The sequence below is a fragment of the Triticum aestivum genome, chromosome 4A (genome assembly GCF_018294505.1).
Source record: "Triticum aestivum cultivar Chinese Spring chromosome 4A, IWGSC CS RefSeq v2.1, whole genome shotgun sequence".
NCBI classification, from domain to species: Eukaryota; Viridiplantae; Streptophyta; class Magnoliopsida; order Poales; family Poaceae; genus Triticum; species Triticum aestivum.
In genome coordinates, this window is record NC_057803.1 from 752,094,840 (window position 1) to 752,109,008 (window position 14,169).

At 35.7% G+C, this 14,169-nt stretch overlaps 1 protein-coding gene across 3 annotated transcripts in view; it reads right to left on the reverse strand.

The window, feature by feature from the left end:
- Positions 1–316: 316 nt before the first annotated feature.
- The window catches only part of LOC123083663 (achilleol B synthase), a 29,465-nt gene continuing 15,612 nt past the window's right edge, over positions 317–14,169 (reverse strand). Inside the window, exons 6-18 of one of the 3 annotated variants that reach the window (XM_044505634.1) lie at positions 13,794–13,960; positions 13,227–13,415; positions 12,492–12,605; positions 6,333–6,455; positions 6,128–6,247; positions 5,507–5,605; positions 3,981–4,037; positions 3,302–3,348; positions 3,065–3,208; positions 2,800–2,977; positions 1,104–1,178; positions 911–994; positions 317–640 (exon numbers count right to left, since the gene is read on the reverse strand). In XM_044505634.1, the coding sequence (XP_044361569.1) occupies positions 527–640; positions 911–994; positions 1,104–1,178; positions 2,800–2,977; positions 3,065–3,208; positions 3,302–3,348; positions 3,981–4,037; positions 5,507–5,605; positions 6,128–6,247; positions 6,333–6,455; positions 12,492–12,605; positions 13,227–13,415; positions 13,794–13,960 (1,511 nt within the window). In that variant the 3' untranslated portion in view covers positions 317–526. The remainder of the gene's footprint in view (positions 641–910; positions 995–1,103; positions 1,179–2,799; positions 2,978–3,064; positions 3,209–3,301; positions 3,349–3,980; positions 4,038–5,506; positions 5,606–6,127; positions 6,248–6,332; positions 6,456–12,491; positions 12,606–13,226; positions 13,416–13,793; positions 13,961–14,169) is intronic. The other 2 variants (XR_006439350.1, XM_044505635.1) reach the window with 2 other exon arrangements.

Genomic DNA, 14,169 nt, shown 5'->3' on the forward strand with positions numbered 1-14,169 from the left:
ATGAGGTCAAGGTCTCGATCGGCGTCGACATTGACAAACTGCGGCAGGGGCTCGATCGCTCCGCTCGGCTGCCGCCGCCGGAGTTTCCAGAAGGTTTCAAATGCTTACAAGAAGAGCTAGCTATAACAACGTTTCGTAGTATATAAATAAAAAGAAATTGCAAATGCTTACAAGAAGAGCTAGCTAGCCTAGGTGGTCATCGGGGTCACAGGGCTAGGATGTCCCGTGAGGTTGCGTGTTTGAGTCTCTAGCCACACAATACTTTTTGCGAAACCAAAATAGCAGACATTCAAAAAGAAACTATCAAAGCGAGACGAAACCAAGTATATCACCTTACTTTATTAGTAGGAATAGATATAGATTTCATTACAATACATAAGATACCAATGTTCTCTAATGTGTTTTGCCTTAGTCAATTGGTGCTAAGGATGTATGTTTTACATATATGTAGTTCGTGTATACCCCCTTTTGCAATAGGCACAGTTACACCTACGAGAAGTGATGTAACATATCATGTTCGTATGTTTCAGTTCTTCTCAAGTAGTCGACGATGAAACTCTCCAATAGCCCAGATGGGATATAAGTTGCAGTAGTTGCCATAATTGAAGTACACGGAGCAATTGAAGCATCCAACATGTTCCTATCACCAAAGTTGTCAGTTCATACTGTTTGAGGTAGCGTTAATAGACATTTCCATATAAAGTAATATAGTATAATACTACCACATATGTATTAGTCTAATAGGGTTCACTACTAGCAAGGTTATTAGAGAATTTCACTCGATCATGATAGGGTTGTGTGCCCTGAAAATAGCTTTTTGAAGAGTATGTACTAGTTACGATTCTAAGAAGGAACATTAATCTGTTAATATAGTGTGATACTTCTGTAGCCTCAAAAGTTCAACACTTACTTGCTGGGGAAACTCCCCTGTGTCTAGTTGCATATTCATCAATTCTTTTGCGGCATGATACAATGGTGTGGGATCTCGTTCAACCTGAATAGAACGACCGCAAAATTGAAATAACATATGGATATTAGAATAGTTTAAAAATGATATATTAGCTTCTCAGAGTCAATATAAATGAACCATTAGCAAAACATACCTGCCCAGCATAAACTAAAGCCAACATTGCCCAAGCAGTGTTCACTCCGTGAGGACTAGTAGCATCCACATAAGACTGTAAAATATTAGAGCGGAAACCAATTTTATATTCATTAAGATTTTCCCTAATCAGTGCTGACAAATATATCAAGGTTCAAAGGGAACATGATATAGCAATTTTTAGTTATAGTAATGTTAAATGGCCAACCATTATGCAAATAATTCACTATTTAATCAAAAGACTGAAGCTGGTAACTTGCACAATATGGGCATTACAGTAAGACATTTAGCCAGGCAAGTTAAGAGCAGCATCAACTAAGAAATTAGAACAAACGTATTATCGTCACAATTTCAGTACCCTCCAAGACAATGACATCACATGAACTAACATGACTAATTTCTCTATTCATGTAACAACATAATAAGAGAACTATTCTTACTGATTATAGATGAAGAATGAGCAAGAATATTAAATGTAGAGTTTGGAATTTTTCGAATAGCAATGAGTTATGGGATGGTTGACTATGGCATATATACAACTATTAATTACAACAGAACTAAGTGTAGCTCAGAAGGTAGGGTCCTTCTAGTAGAACCAACCCACCCAGGTTCAAATCCTAGAATTAGTATGGTTGCTCTAAAAAATAATAATTACAAGCAAATAAAAATATGCAAGTTAACGATGGTGAAACAAGTAGGGTTGAGAAGGCAGTCAGTTAAGACCTAGGTGACCCCCTAGCAGATCCTATTTCATTGGGGTTCCCAAAGGGGTGATGGTTTTAGTTTAGACTGAATGTGTGTTATCAACACTATTAGAGGTGATAAAATATGGACTGCTATCACCATCTACTCGGTCCGATCATGCCACGAGGCCATGGTGCGATCCTGCCACTTGGTCTATTTCCATTCGATTAACTGGTGCATGCTCGAGTGTGTACATATTTTCTCTAATCTATCAACATAATGAGGCAGAATAAATATTGCATTTTCTCTAGAAATATAATGATCCCAAACTTAGGAGGTTATCTTTTTTTGGAGAGAAACTTTGCCATGTTCCAATTTTCCAAAGCCTACATCTATGAATGAAAGATTTGGGTAGCATACCCATTGATGGACCTTTCACTTTTTCGGTGATGCATAATCATATGTATTTGGCCAGAATATAGCCCATTTTAATGAAATCGGGTTCATTCGACAAGAGTTTGGCTATAAACTAGAACTTAACAACCATCTCAATTACAACTCAAGACTAGAGAGATGATATGAATAAACACGACTATGGGGAAGTAGAGATGAAACTATACGAACAGAGGGCCCAAGATCCCTTATAAGGTGGTGTTGCTCTATAGATTGCCTTGGAATTATAACCGGGCTGGGGCAAGGATGCTGGTTTGTTTGGTCCAGGGTTGCGCAACACACTCTATTCCTAATGAATTTCCAATGGGTGGTTTCAAATTTTGAACTCTTTGGGAATTTCGAGTTTGTGCTAGTGATCTGATAGATACAACTATGAGTGGATAAGATCTCGAAAAAGCTTGCTCAGGGATAGGCAGATGGCATCTCAAAAGCTTTCTCGAGGATAGACAGATAACAGCTTTTGTTTAGCATATCAAGCTAAAAGAATACAAAAATTAACCTTGAACATACCAAACATTAATCAAATTGTGTGGTTAGATACAGAAAAGAATAAGAATTACCTTAGTTTCACTTGAAAGATAAGTCTCACCCCATCCACCTGTACTTAGCTGCTTTGACAACAGAAAGTTGCATGCTTTTCTTATGAAGGAACTATTGTTGTAAGTACTTCCAGCAGCAATTAACCCTTTTACAGCAAATAATGTTCCATAGGTGAAACATATACCCCAAGTGCCAAACCTATTGAATAGGAATTATTCCAGTTATTGTCTGCCAATATTGGAACTACAAATAATTAGCACCAACAAAATAAATTATTTTAGATACCATGATCCATCCTTCCGTTGACTATTCTCAATAAACATGGAACAATGTTTTATGCACTTTCCTATCTCATCTTTGCGGTACCCTGGGTAATTTTCACTAAACATAATCAAGGCTTCAAGAACCGATGATGTGCACTCGACCGATCTGTTAATTATTTAAGTACATAAATTAGCTCTTGGAGTATTTAGAATGAAACATAATAAATGATATTTTCTAGTGGCGATGTTTTTCTCTTACGGATAGTCGACCATAATATTCAGAAATGACTCAGAAGGGTTGAGAACCTATTTAAATAAAATCCATGTTAGTGTTGTGTCAGGTAAGACATGCTAAAACAACAATTTCATTTGTCCATTCTGAATTGATATAAAATAAACAAGAATGAGGAATAACTTATTAGCATAGAACTTAAAAGTAGAGCAAAATGGATCTTGGAAATTTAAGTTCATTCCCCAATTTGAACTATTAGATTATGCTACAACCTTTTTTCATATTCATGTGCCTATTTGTGTTCTAGTATTAATATAAAGGGTACTTTCTGCATAAGCTAGTCCCATTCTGTTTTGTGTCATCTATTAGTATTGTTTGTTTGTGACTGTACTGCTAGTAGTCCTTTGGGTAGATCAAACAATATCATTCAGAAACAGATTATTCCCAAGGGAGGTCTGGTGTACTATACCATCCTGCCTGTTTGGTTAGTTTTAAAATTTTATATTGAGAAATAGTAATTATGGTCAAGAACTAGTTAAATTGGACTTCCCAATCTCAATTTTCAAACCGTAATTGCTTTTCTTGACTGTAAGATCATTTTGTGTACACAAGATTTGTCTTAACCTGATCACATGCATCTGAAATAAAGTCCCCAAAGAACAGCACTTGGTTTTCTAAATTTGAAGTAGAACTGCCAAACACTCACCTCTATCAATGATGTAGTTCTCTTACACTCGTATGTAGAAAAGGTACCATCATTGTTCTTCAATAGAGAAAAATGTATTATCAATTATCATCCATTTGAGGGTCAAGGTAAAATGATTTAATAAGAACACATAACCCATAGGTAAGCATTACGAGATAAAAAGTACAAAATAATTCATAACAAAGGAAGGAGATTTGTTCTTGAATGACATATTAACTTAAAACTCCTACTAGAAGAGACAACAACATCAAATGTAGTCAACAATATTGTATTAAGGGGCTGATTATGATACATTTGATTGTATCTGATTCACTTGAGGTGTGCCACCCTTGGAAAATGAGTCCATGTCCGGCAAAGGTCTGTCATTGGTTCAACGAAGATAAAGGATCCTAGTCGACATTATACCATGCCAGCCTAGCATTGCCTAACAGAAAAAATTGGTTGTAACCCAATCCTACCCATAAGGATTAGGAGGCACTTGTGAAATATATTGTCGACCTCTCCTTACACGCTTGAGCTTGTGGGTGAGATAGATTGTGCATGCAATTCAACATGGCACCAGAGCCAAGAAGTTCCAATTCTACATGTTGGTTACGAGTTCAACTATCACCACACATTTTTTAATATAACCCATAATTTTATTTATATTTGCAAAACTATGTTGTTTTAGGGGTTTTAGTGCATTTTAATCCACAAATCTTAACCTCTTACACATTCACTGGAGACAAGTGTTATCGAGTCTAAGACCTAGCTAGACAACAAGATATTGCTAATAATATTCATGACCTAAATTGATCACACATCTAGCGATTTGATAAACCTCTAGACACGATGGCAGGGCTGAAATATATTGCCCACTCATTCTCACAATTTAAGTTTTTTGGTAAACTGGAAGGGTAACCTGACGGTCAGCACTGGACCGTGAAGTGGAGGCCATTTCCATTGCTGCTAATTTTACTCTCTTTTGGCAAGCATGCTTCAACAAGGTGAGCGCCATGTAGTTGCACCACAGGAGGATGTATATAGATGTCGGATTGATTAGGACATCAAGTGACTCACTTAACGTACCTCAAGGAGCTGGATTAGTAGTTTCAAAGCACAATGACCCATCTGACAATCCTCACACTATTTTGGTGAACCACTACGTCATTTACTCATAGGTAACAAATTATCCTTGACACTATTCACACACATTTATTGTTCATCGGGGCCTATTTACTAGTAACTTTTAATAATTTAATTTTAATCTTAACACTGTAATGTCTATCTATTTAAATGCATGGACTTGCACGATTTTGAATTTCACAAGATAGCTAATGTATATTTTAGATGGTTTTTTTGTGTTATCTTTGACCCAACGACACACTGTTGTACTATATTCATTGCCACACCATCATCTCTTATGGCATGAGAACACAAGAGCTGATAGAAGTCGATTGGTTTATTTATCATTTATATTGAGCACCTCACAATATTGAGCGAATTAAATATGAGGACATGAAACAAGATTAAAGTTAGAGTTATACCTTGAAAGAAAGTAAGCAATCCACTGCATCATACAACCTTTCTTCTTCTATGGGATCCCCCACAAGATTAGGAGAGATATTTGACAATAGCAATAATGCCTAAAGAGGAAAGAATTATTAAGAAACTTATGTTAAACAGTTAGTGACATATCCACACAATATAGAAGTTAGGAATAATGGCACAAGTGACATGCAAAATTTGCTATAAAAATATGACAATGTATGCATAATACTCACTCCGTAAAAAATATAAGACATTTTAGATAAATAAAGTAGAGATCAAAAATATCTTATATTTGTTTACAAAGGTAGTAAAAAATGAGTGGTCAAGGTGGGTTGTTTTAGAAATGTGTATGATTATGGGTTATCCTTTTCTATAAAAATTTATTGCATATTGGGAAATTTAAGAATCATTGGCCATTCTATTGATTAAGTCATAATGGTTGCGAATGTACCTAGTTCAGTTGATTAAATTATGTTCAGATTGGAATCAATAAAAGCGCATTTACTTTTTTCGAGCCACATATTAAATAGTATTGCACTTAGTGATCAGTTTTTTCCCAGGAAAGAACATCCCCACTTTTCATGATTAAGAGAATATTAAAAGTAACTTTTCTTGACCTTAAGTGCTTCTGCAGTGCAATCTGATACAGACCAACCATTATCTGCTGTTGAAAGTGTCCATGAACCTTTTGATCTATGGCGGTAATAAGCTTCACCGTCGGGGTGGTTATCAAGAACCTGTTAGTAAGAAATTAATGTAATTTTTTTGGCCAATTTTATTTTATTTACGGTATGTATGATGGGGAGATAAAAAATATTGAACCTGTGAACTTTTCAAGAACCCATAGGCTTTTTTAAGTGTTGTACCAAACTCATTAACAAGGTTTGTGGAGCAATAGGCTTGGATAATAAAAGCTATCTCCCAACTTTGACAACCATCGTACACCTATATGTTGTAAAGAATTTAGTCAAAATAGGAGTATGAAATACAAATGCATCTTCATAGAACACCTGAATACACATAACTTATACATGTGTATGTAAGAAAGCTCTTGCGTTAATGAAAAAGAAAATATCGGCAAAAAAATGACAATGTAACATCATTATTTTCATGAACTAAAAAGGTTATATTTTCATTGTAATCCCAAAAGATGTTGCAAAACATGACCATATAATAAAACAATATTTATTTCGAGTTGTATAAATTAATCCCAAATGTTTATGGAATTAATTTGCATAATAAAAAGGAGGAAATGAATTTCCATAATATTGTATACTTGTATTTCAATATTATCATTGGAATCCTCTTGTCTAATTTGACTTTCTAGAATTTTCTTAGGAATTTTTCCTACCATCTACATTTTTATTTAGATTTTATTATCTTCCAAGATTTACTTTACTTGGAAAATTGGTTCCAACTAAAATGTCAAATTGGGCCAGCTAAACTCTCACCTCTCTCCTCCCTACAAGGCAGCCGATATACTCCTTTTATTTCTCTCCTCCCCTCCTCCCTCTTGGACTCTTAGGCCAAGCCTACCTCACCACATCCTAGCCCCGACGCTTCATCTCCGCCCTATAAATTATATCCTCTTTCAGGAGTGATGTTGAATTTCCTAGAACCGATTTATTTTGTACTCTAATTATGAAAAAACAGTAACTTTTTCGTTTAATTGATAATTTTTTGTAGCGAAGACCTACCTCTATCGTGCATGTGCACCAATTTTCATAATGTAATGCAATGTGCGGAATTCTAGGGAATTATCTATTATCTGTTTTATTTATTCAGATAGATAATAATTTATATTTTTAGCAATTATTTTCTGTTTAAGATGAAGTGATCTTTAGTATCATTTACAAACCTTATCACATATATGTTCTTGTTGTAATAAACCATGTTTGGGTCTATGCTTGTAATTATATTTTTTGTTTAACATGATTCTTTACTACAAATTGTAGAGTTGTTTTAATGCTATAGAACCGAACACAATATTTTTTTATTACTATTTGTATTCTGATCCAAGCCCTCGGTTAAGCCTTGTGTTACTGTTGCAAATTCAAATGCATAGTTTAGCTTTGTTCATAGTTTTTATTTCACTGCTGCAATAGAAATGCTTGTTTTTTAGTTGCACATTTTGTATAGGTTGTGGTTGTTGTTTTACCTTTATACATAGTTAGATTCATCTTATTATGTATTTGTGTTAAATTATTAATTTTGATCATGCCATGTTGTTGCTTGTATAGTTAAAATGCATAGCATAGTAACACACCATGTAAAATATAGTAATTTTCGTAAAAATGTAATAAATTACAAACTTGGGTGATAGAAAAATATTTTCTGAATTACCTCATTTTATACACCGTTTTACTAGATTTTGTATATTGCGTTAATAATGGGTGTAGAATAAGCTATTCTACACTCACACTTAGAATAGCGTGCTCCGGCCGGTGCACGATATATATATGTAACTAAGCCTGAGTCCTAAATCACTTGGCACGTGCTCCCTGCACAACCAGAAACTCAACTAAACAAAGAAAGTGCACCAACCTGGATTGCCACCTAATCAAGGGTAAAAGATGGGTAGGACATATTAATGCACTACAAAGTTTTACTAGCAGCATTTAGCCATCAAATCCAACGTAAAAGCACACTGGTGGATAGTAGAAGTGAATTAGTTATTGGTAATGGAATTAATTTTTTGTTGTAAAAGCACATGGCTGGTTGTTGTGGACTTTTGAATTATTTTTTTGCGATCATTGTGTCTAGATTACTACGTACAAAAATTGGTCTCATTTTTCATTAAAATAAGATTTGATTGAAAACTTTGATGTGAGCGAGCACGCATAATGCTTAGCGTATGCTCTGGCTGGTCCTAATTAAGCGGGCAGGTCGCAAGGAGAAGGCCTCCTCTCCACCGCTAATTTGTTGAGGGTAATGGTGTGTGCAAGAGAAAGTAACACGTTTAATTTTGTTATGATGCATGGTGACGACATCCCAACTTTGAGGTCTCTAATGAGTGGCAGTAATAGGAAAAGTATAGGTGGTAATGGACAAATATTATTTACTAGGCAATGAGTTTCTGATGATTTGATTGAGTGGAAGTAATATAGATAGTATAGGTGGTAATGGACACATATTCTTTACTCCCTCCGTCTAGGTGTGTAAGTCATATTATGAAAACTAAATAATCCCAATACACTTAGGCGCGGTGCATTAACTTCTACATCGTTTTTTGTTTCTTGACATATCAACCAATAAGAGATGCGGGGTGTGCATGCTTTTAATGACTTGAGACTACCAAACACGACATGCAGTGGTTATTTCATTCCATGCAATGCTATTAATTAGCAAATAAACATTAAAGTCTCTCGTTTTTTCCTTCTCCTTGGTCAGGGTGCACAACCTAAGATGACTTACTCACCTAGATGAAGGGAGTACCATGCAGTAAGAAATGACTACATGAAGTAACAAATTAATACATGCTCACTAATTGGCAGTGGTAGACAAGATGGAGGGGATGGTAATGGAAAAATATGCTCAGTAATGGACACTGATTCTTTACCATGCAGTAATGAATGACTACATGTATTAATGAATTACTACATGCTCATTATAATTGCTCTTTTACGATGCTAAGATGGATAGTTATGATCAATTAGTGGTTTCAGGGGTAGGCGTCGAGGTAACTTGTTACTATTGGCTTTTTTTGAGGAATGTGGGCCTGGCGAAGTGGTGGACTCTGGTCGTAAGTCTTTACGTTAGAATTTTCACAGATGAGCGCAATGACCAAAAAAAAGAAAACCAAAGACTTCCTAAATCTCGCACGATCCCCACCCATCTCCTTCCTCTAGACCACTCTGTCTCCCCTGCAGCTAGGTGTGCCACCACCACCGCTTGCCGCCATAGCACCGCAGCATCGCGCCAGAGTCCCTCGGTGCTGGATCCTGGCTCGAGTGGTCGGTCGTCCTCCTGTGTCATCCAGCTCCCGGCTACCTTCCCCCTTATCTAGTGCAGGATGGATTCTACCTCCACCGCTGGTGGCGGCCGCGCTCTAGTCCTGCCACTTCCCAGATCCTTCCATCTTACTCCCCGGCCTGGCCCAGTTAACCGGCGGATCCCTACCATCTATCCTCCTGATGCAATCTTCCCTGCCTCTATCTCCTCCTATGGCGCCTGGGTATCTCGTTTAGTGTGTATGCCATGGAGGAGGCACGATCAGAAAGATCAGAAAGATGGTTGTTAGCCCGTGCTGATGTTCATAGCTACAGTAGGCAGCTTTTACTATATTTAGTTATACTTTTTTGGCAGCGGCATTTAACTTTACTGTACTAAATAATGTAACTAGCACAAATTGTTTTTCCAGTCTCTACGCAGTTAGCCAGTTAACATGGAGGAAATCAGCTCTAGTGTTAGCTGTGTGAACATATAGAGAGAAAAACACAGAAGTTTACCTTATGAATTTTTATCTTTCCAGAAGAAAAAATCATGTCAATGAAATGTAGTTAACTTAGTATATCACAACAGCCTACCAAGGCAAAAAATTGGCAGTTAGCTCTACTGGGATTTTTTTCCAGAAGTAGAAGTGTATCGTTTTCAGTTCATGCGAAAAATGTAACAGTTAAGTTCGACAAATGTTCACCAAAACAAAAACCAGTTAATTGGAGTTGGCTAGCTTACCGGGGGTTGACTTGGCAGTCCTGGTAGTTAACTTGGTGTTAACTGCCGCAGTGCCCAGTAGTTAGCTATTTTAGTCCTAGCAATTACCGTGACACAAGGAAAAAATAAATAAAGAAAAAATAGTACCTTCAGTCCTACTCCCTCCATTTGAAAATAGATGACGAGTCATCTATTTTGGAACGAAAGGAGTAGCAGTTAACTTGGTGTTAACTGCCGCAATCCCACATAGTCAGATATTTTAGTCTCGGCAGTTACCATGACCCTGGAATGAAATGAAAAAAATAGTATATTCTGTCCCGGCAGTTTGCTTGTGTTAAGTGCTGCAGACTCGTCAGTTAGTTATTTTAGTGTCGGCTGTTAGCTTGACCCGGGAAAAAAGGAAAAAGAAATAAAAAAAGTTTCTTCAGACCAGGCAGTTTAGCTTGGTCATCATATGTATGTCAGTTAGCTAACCCGATCGGGTAGTTAGTGTGTAGTGTAGCAGTTCCAACAAAAAATGACGTTTTGAAAACTCCTCTTAAACAATATCGAATCTGAAAATGAGTTCTATATACCATAGTTTGGGCTAATCTATGGCTTTCCAAAAGTGTATCATACCCATCATTTCCACAAACAATTTGAAAATTTGTTTCAAAAAAACTCCGAAAACTTGTTTGAAGAATTTTAAGTTTTTTGAATTTGTTTAGAAACGGTAAATATTTTTGGAAAACAATCCACATGCAAAAGTTCTGCCTATTAAATAGCTATCCAACTATATATATCATTTGCATAGTTCCGATAAACAGTTGAAAAATCACAATAAAAACCGTGAAAAAATGGTGCCAGAAAAAGTATGCTTGGCATATGATGCACATTTAGCTTATCTATTTTCGGGCAGTTTGGAACGGTTACTGAATAGTTTATTCAGGAATCAGTTGCAGAATAGCTGGGTATATACATACTTCTAATATATTGATATGATGGGCGCTAGTAGTAGTTAAGCTAGCATAGTTCGTAATAGTAGCATTTTAGTCTTGTTGGTAAAGCTGTGATTAGCGATGTTAAACCCTGACATTGACCATTCGTTGGATTCTTTGTACTTACCTCCACAACGTGCTACCTCATTCTTGCTCTTTGGCTTGATCAAGATCTTGCTACCTCATCACGCTTTTATTTGGATGCTATTTTTATTGAGTTATATTTGATCAGGTATTTATTTATGCATCATCTTAACTTATCGAGTTGTGTTTGTTTCATGCCTCAGTTTATAAAATTTGACCAATCCAATAAATAGCATCAGTATTTGAGCAACCCAAACCTACTGAGGGACCAAAAATACCTGGTAATGGTAGTTAGGGTGAAAATTACACCCAAAAAAGATGAGGGACGACACTACACTGCCCAATAAATTCCAGGATGAAATATACACTTATCTTTTTTGGATATGAACATACACATATGCAAGAAGAACTATAAACAATACTTTTACATGTCTAGGTCCATATCTAGGTCCATATCTTGGTATTCCTGCACTTGTACATGTCACAGGACTATACCTATAATATGGCTGCGATGACTAGGTTGTGAATATTGTGGCATGTTTGTGTATGTAGGGATTGTTAATTAATCCCTAGTAATAGAATCTAACTTTATACAGCTCCCGGAAACTAACACTACTTCCTCCCTCTCATAGACTCTATAAGAGCCTAGTCAGCACACAACGCCACCTATTGCTGACCTGGTCACCGCTACATTTATGTTGGCACCATGTGTAACATTTGTATATCTTCTCAACACATTAACACTCATATCTCCATCATATTCCCAAACTACAACATCTTACGTTCAACAAAACAAAGAGGTTTGCGACATATCCCTTCCCTTAATAGTTTTTTACTCAACTCTGACATTTATCAATCAACATCAGTAAGGTTGCTGACTAATCATATGCAAAAAATGAAATTAAGTGAAATTTGATAATGAAATTAAGCGGAGTAATTATAAGCATTAGTGAAATTTTCATACTTCGATCAAAAGAAATAACCATTCGTGTGAATGGTGCAAAACACTATTAAAAGGAACTGAGCATATTTATAATTAATTAAAAAAATGATAGCATGGGACATTCTTGTCTCATAATATGTTTTTAGTGGCAAAGAAACTACCTGGCAACACAAAATGCACAAATACACAATCTACCGACAGTAGTTAGATCTAAAGGATAAAGTAGTTACACCATTATTTACACATAATGGTCCTAAGCCATTATAACCCGTAAAACTGGAGTGAAGCAAAACTAGTCAGCAAAACATAACAAGAAGGGGTTACCTGTGCTTTCATGCCATCTTCTGCAAGCCATAAATAGTCATAAATCCTTGGAATATGTAACCTCAATGCATCTGAATTTGGATCGTCAATCCAGCAACAGATCATATCTAGTGCCTAGAGAAACAATTTTCTCAAAGTGTTAGTTCAAATTAATTAGATTATGAGATAAATTGACGGAAGATGGCAAGCAAATCATCTGGATGGTAAAATGGCTAATTGGGATGTTAACACATGAACTTAAATTTCGGGGGTTGGGGTTGGTTGGATTGTCCTATTTTAAATATAGATGAAAAATAATACAAAACATCTATCATGCTATTCTTCCTTTCGTCTGCATATATATTTAATACAATACATGTACGAAGGTGGAAACAAAGTGCAAAAAGCATAACCACAATGGTTATTACACTAAATATATGCATGATGAATCATTAAAACATTTGTGAGTGCTCATAGCTCCTCTAGTCAACATGTAGTTAAGATATCATTGGCTATGAGTTTTTTTACCTTTAATATTCTCTATAATTGCGGGTTGCAGAAATGACATATAGATATGCAAAATCATGAAGAGTATGCATGATATCTATAGTTCATTCCTATTTAGCTCACTTATGATACTAAACATAAAGGTTTGTCCATCAGAAACGAATTAGGTATAGACTTAAAAAATATTGCAAATTTACCAAAAGCCACCCATTATTCCATTGCATGGTTTCAAAAGCAAGCCTATTTTACCTTGTTAATTGGAGATATGCCGATATATTTAGTACTTTCATCTTCATAATGCATATGTTTCATGAGGTTTTTCAATGCTTTATCTCTCAACTTATTAATTGGCCAGGAATTCAACATTGGTTCCACAAATTTAGTAAGACATGTCCAAATAACATTCTTTAGCAATGATTGTGGATGACGAAGGTCTTCCTGCATGCAACAACGAATAATAATAGAAAAGAAGTTAAAAGCTTCTATTTAGACATGTAAGTTAAATACTTGACAATTTTAATAAACTAAAACATGAAAACACTTAGTAAATACTTGACTTAGTTTGAGATATTCAGGTTGTTCTAATTTTATAAGCATAGAGGATACAAATAACCAAATCATAATGTGTCGTATAAAACTATAAATCTAAACATACATGGTTATTACTTCTAATTGTGAGATGGTATACATAAACAAACAAATTATGTATGTGGTTTGCACTTTGTCGTATGATACTTTTCTAACAAATGACTTACTAGTATATTTGCTTCTAAAATAAAGGTTACACTTCGAGCTAGCAATCTTACTAAAACGAACCTTGGCACAAGTAACACGTGCTTTATTCCAATTGACCTCATGATACGGGGTGCTATATATCTCCTCCCTTATTGCTAATATTGTTGGTGTAATTGGGCCAACAAACTTTTTGCCATAAAGATAAGACATTGGCATATAAACCAACCGGCAAAGGCACCAAAATCGTCCTGTGGAAGATAAAGTTAGCATGAATAAAAAATGATCATAAAAGCAACATCCAATTTCATTGTTGAAGATGTTGACTGCTGAATCATTCTTGATTCATTACCTTTCACCCACATAAACAACAAAACATGGCACTCAAGAATTATAGTTTCAAAACAAGCAAGTTACACATGTTACTAACTAGTATAGAACAATCATCGATCGTATCCAT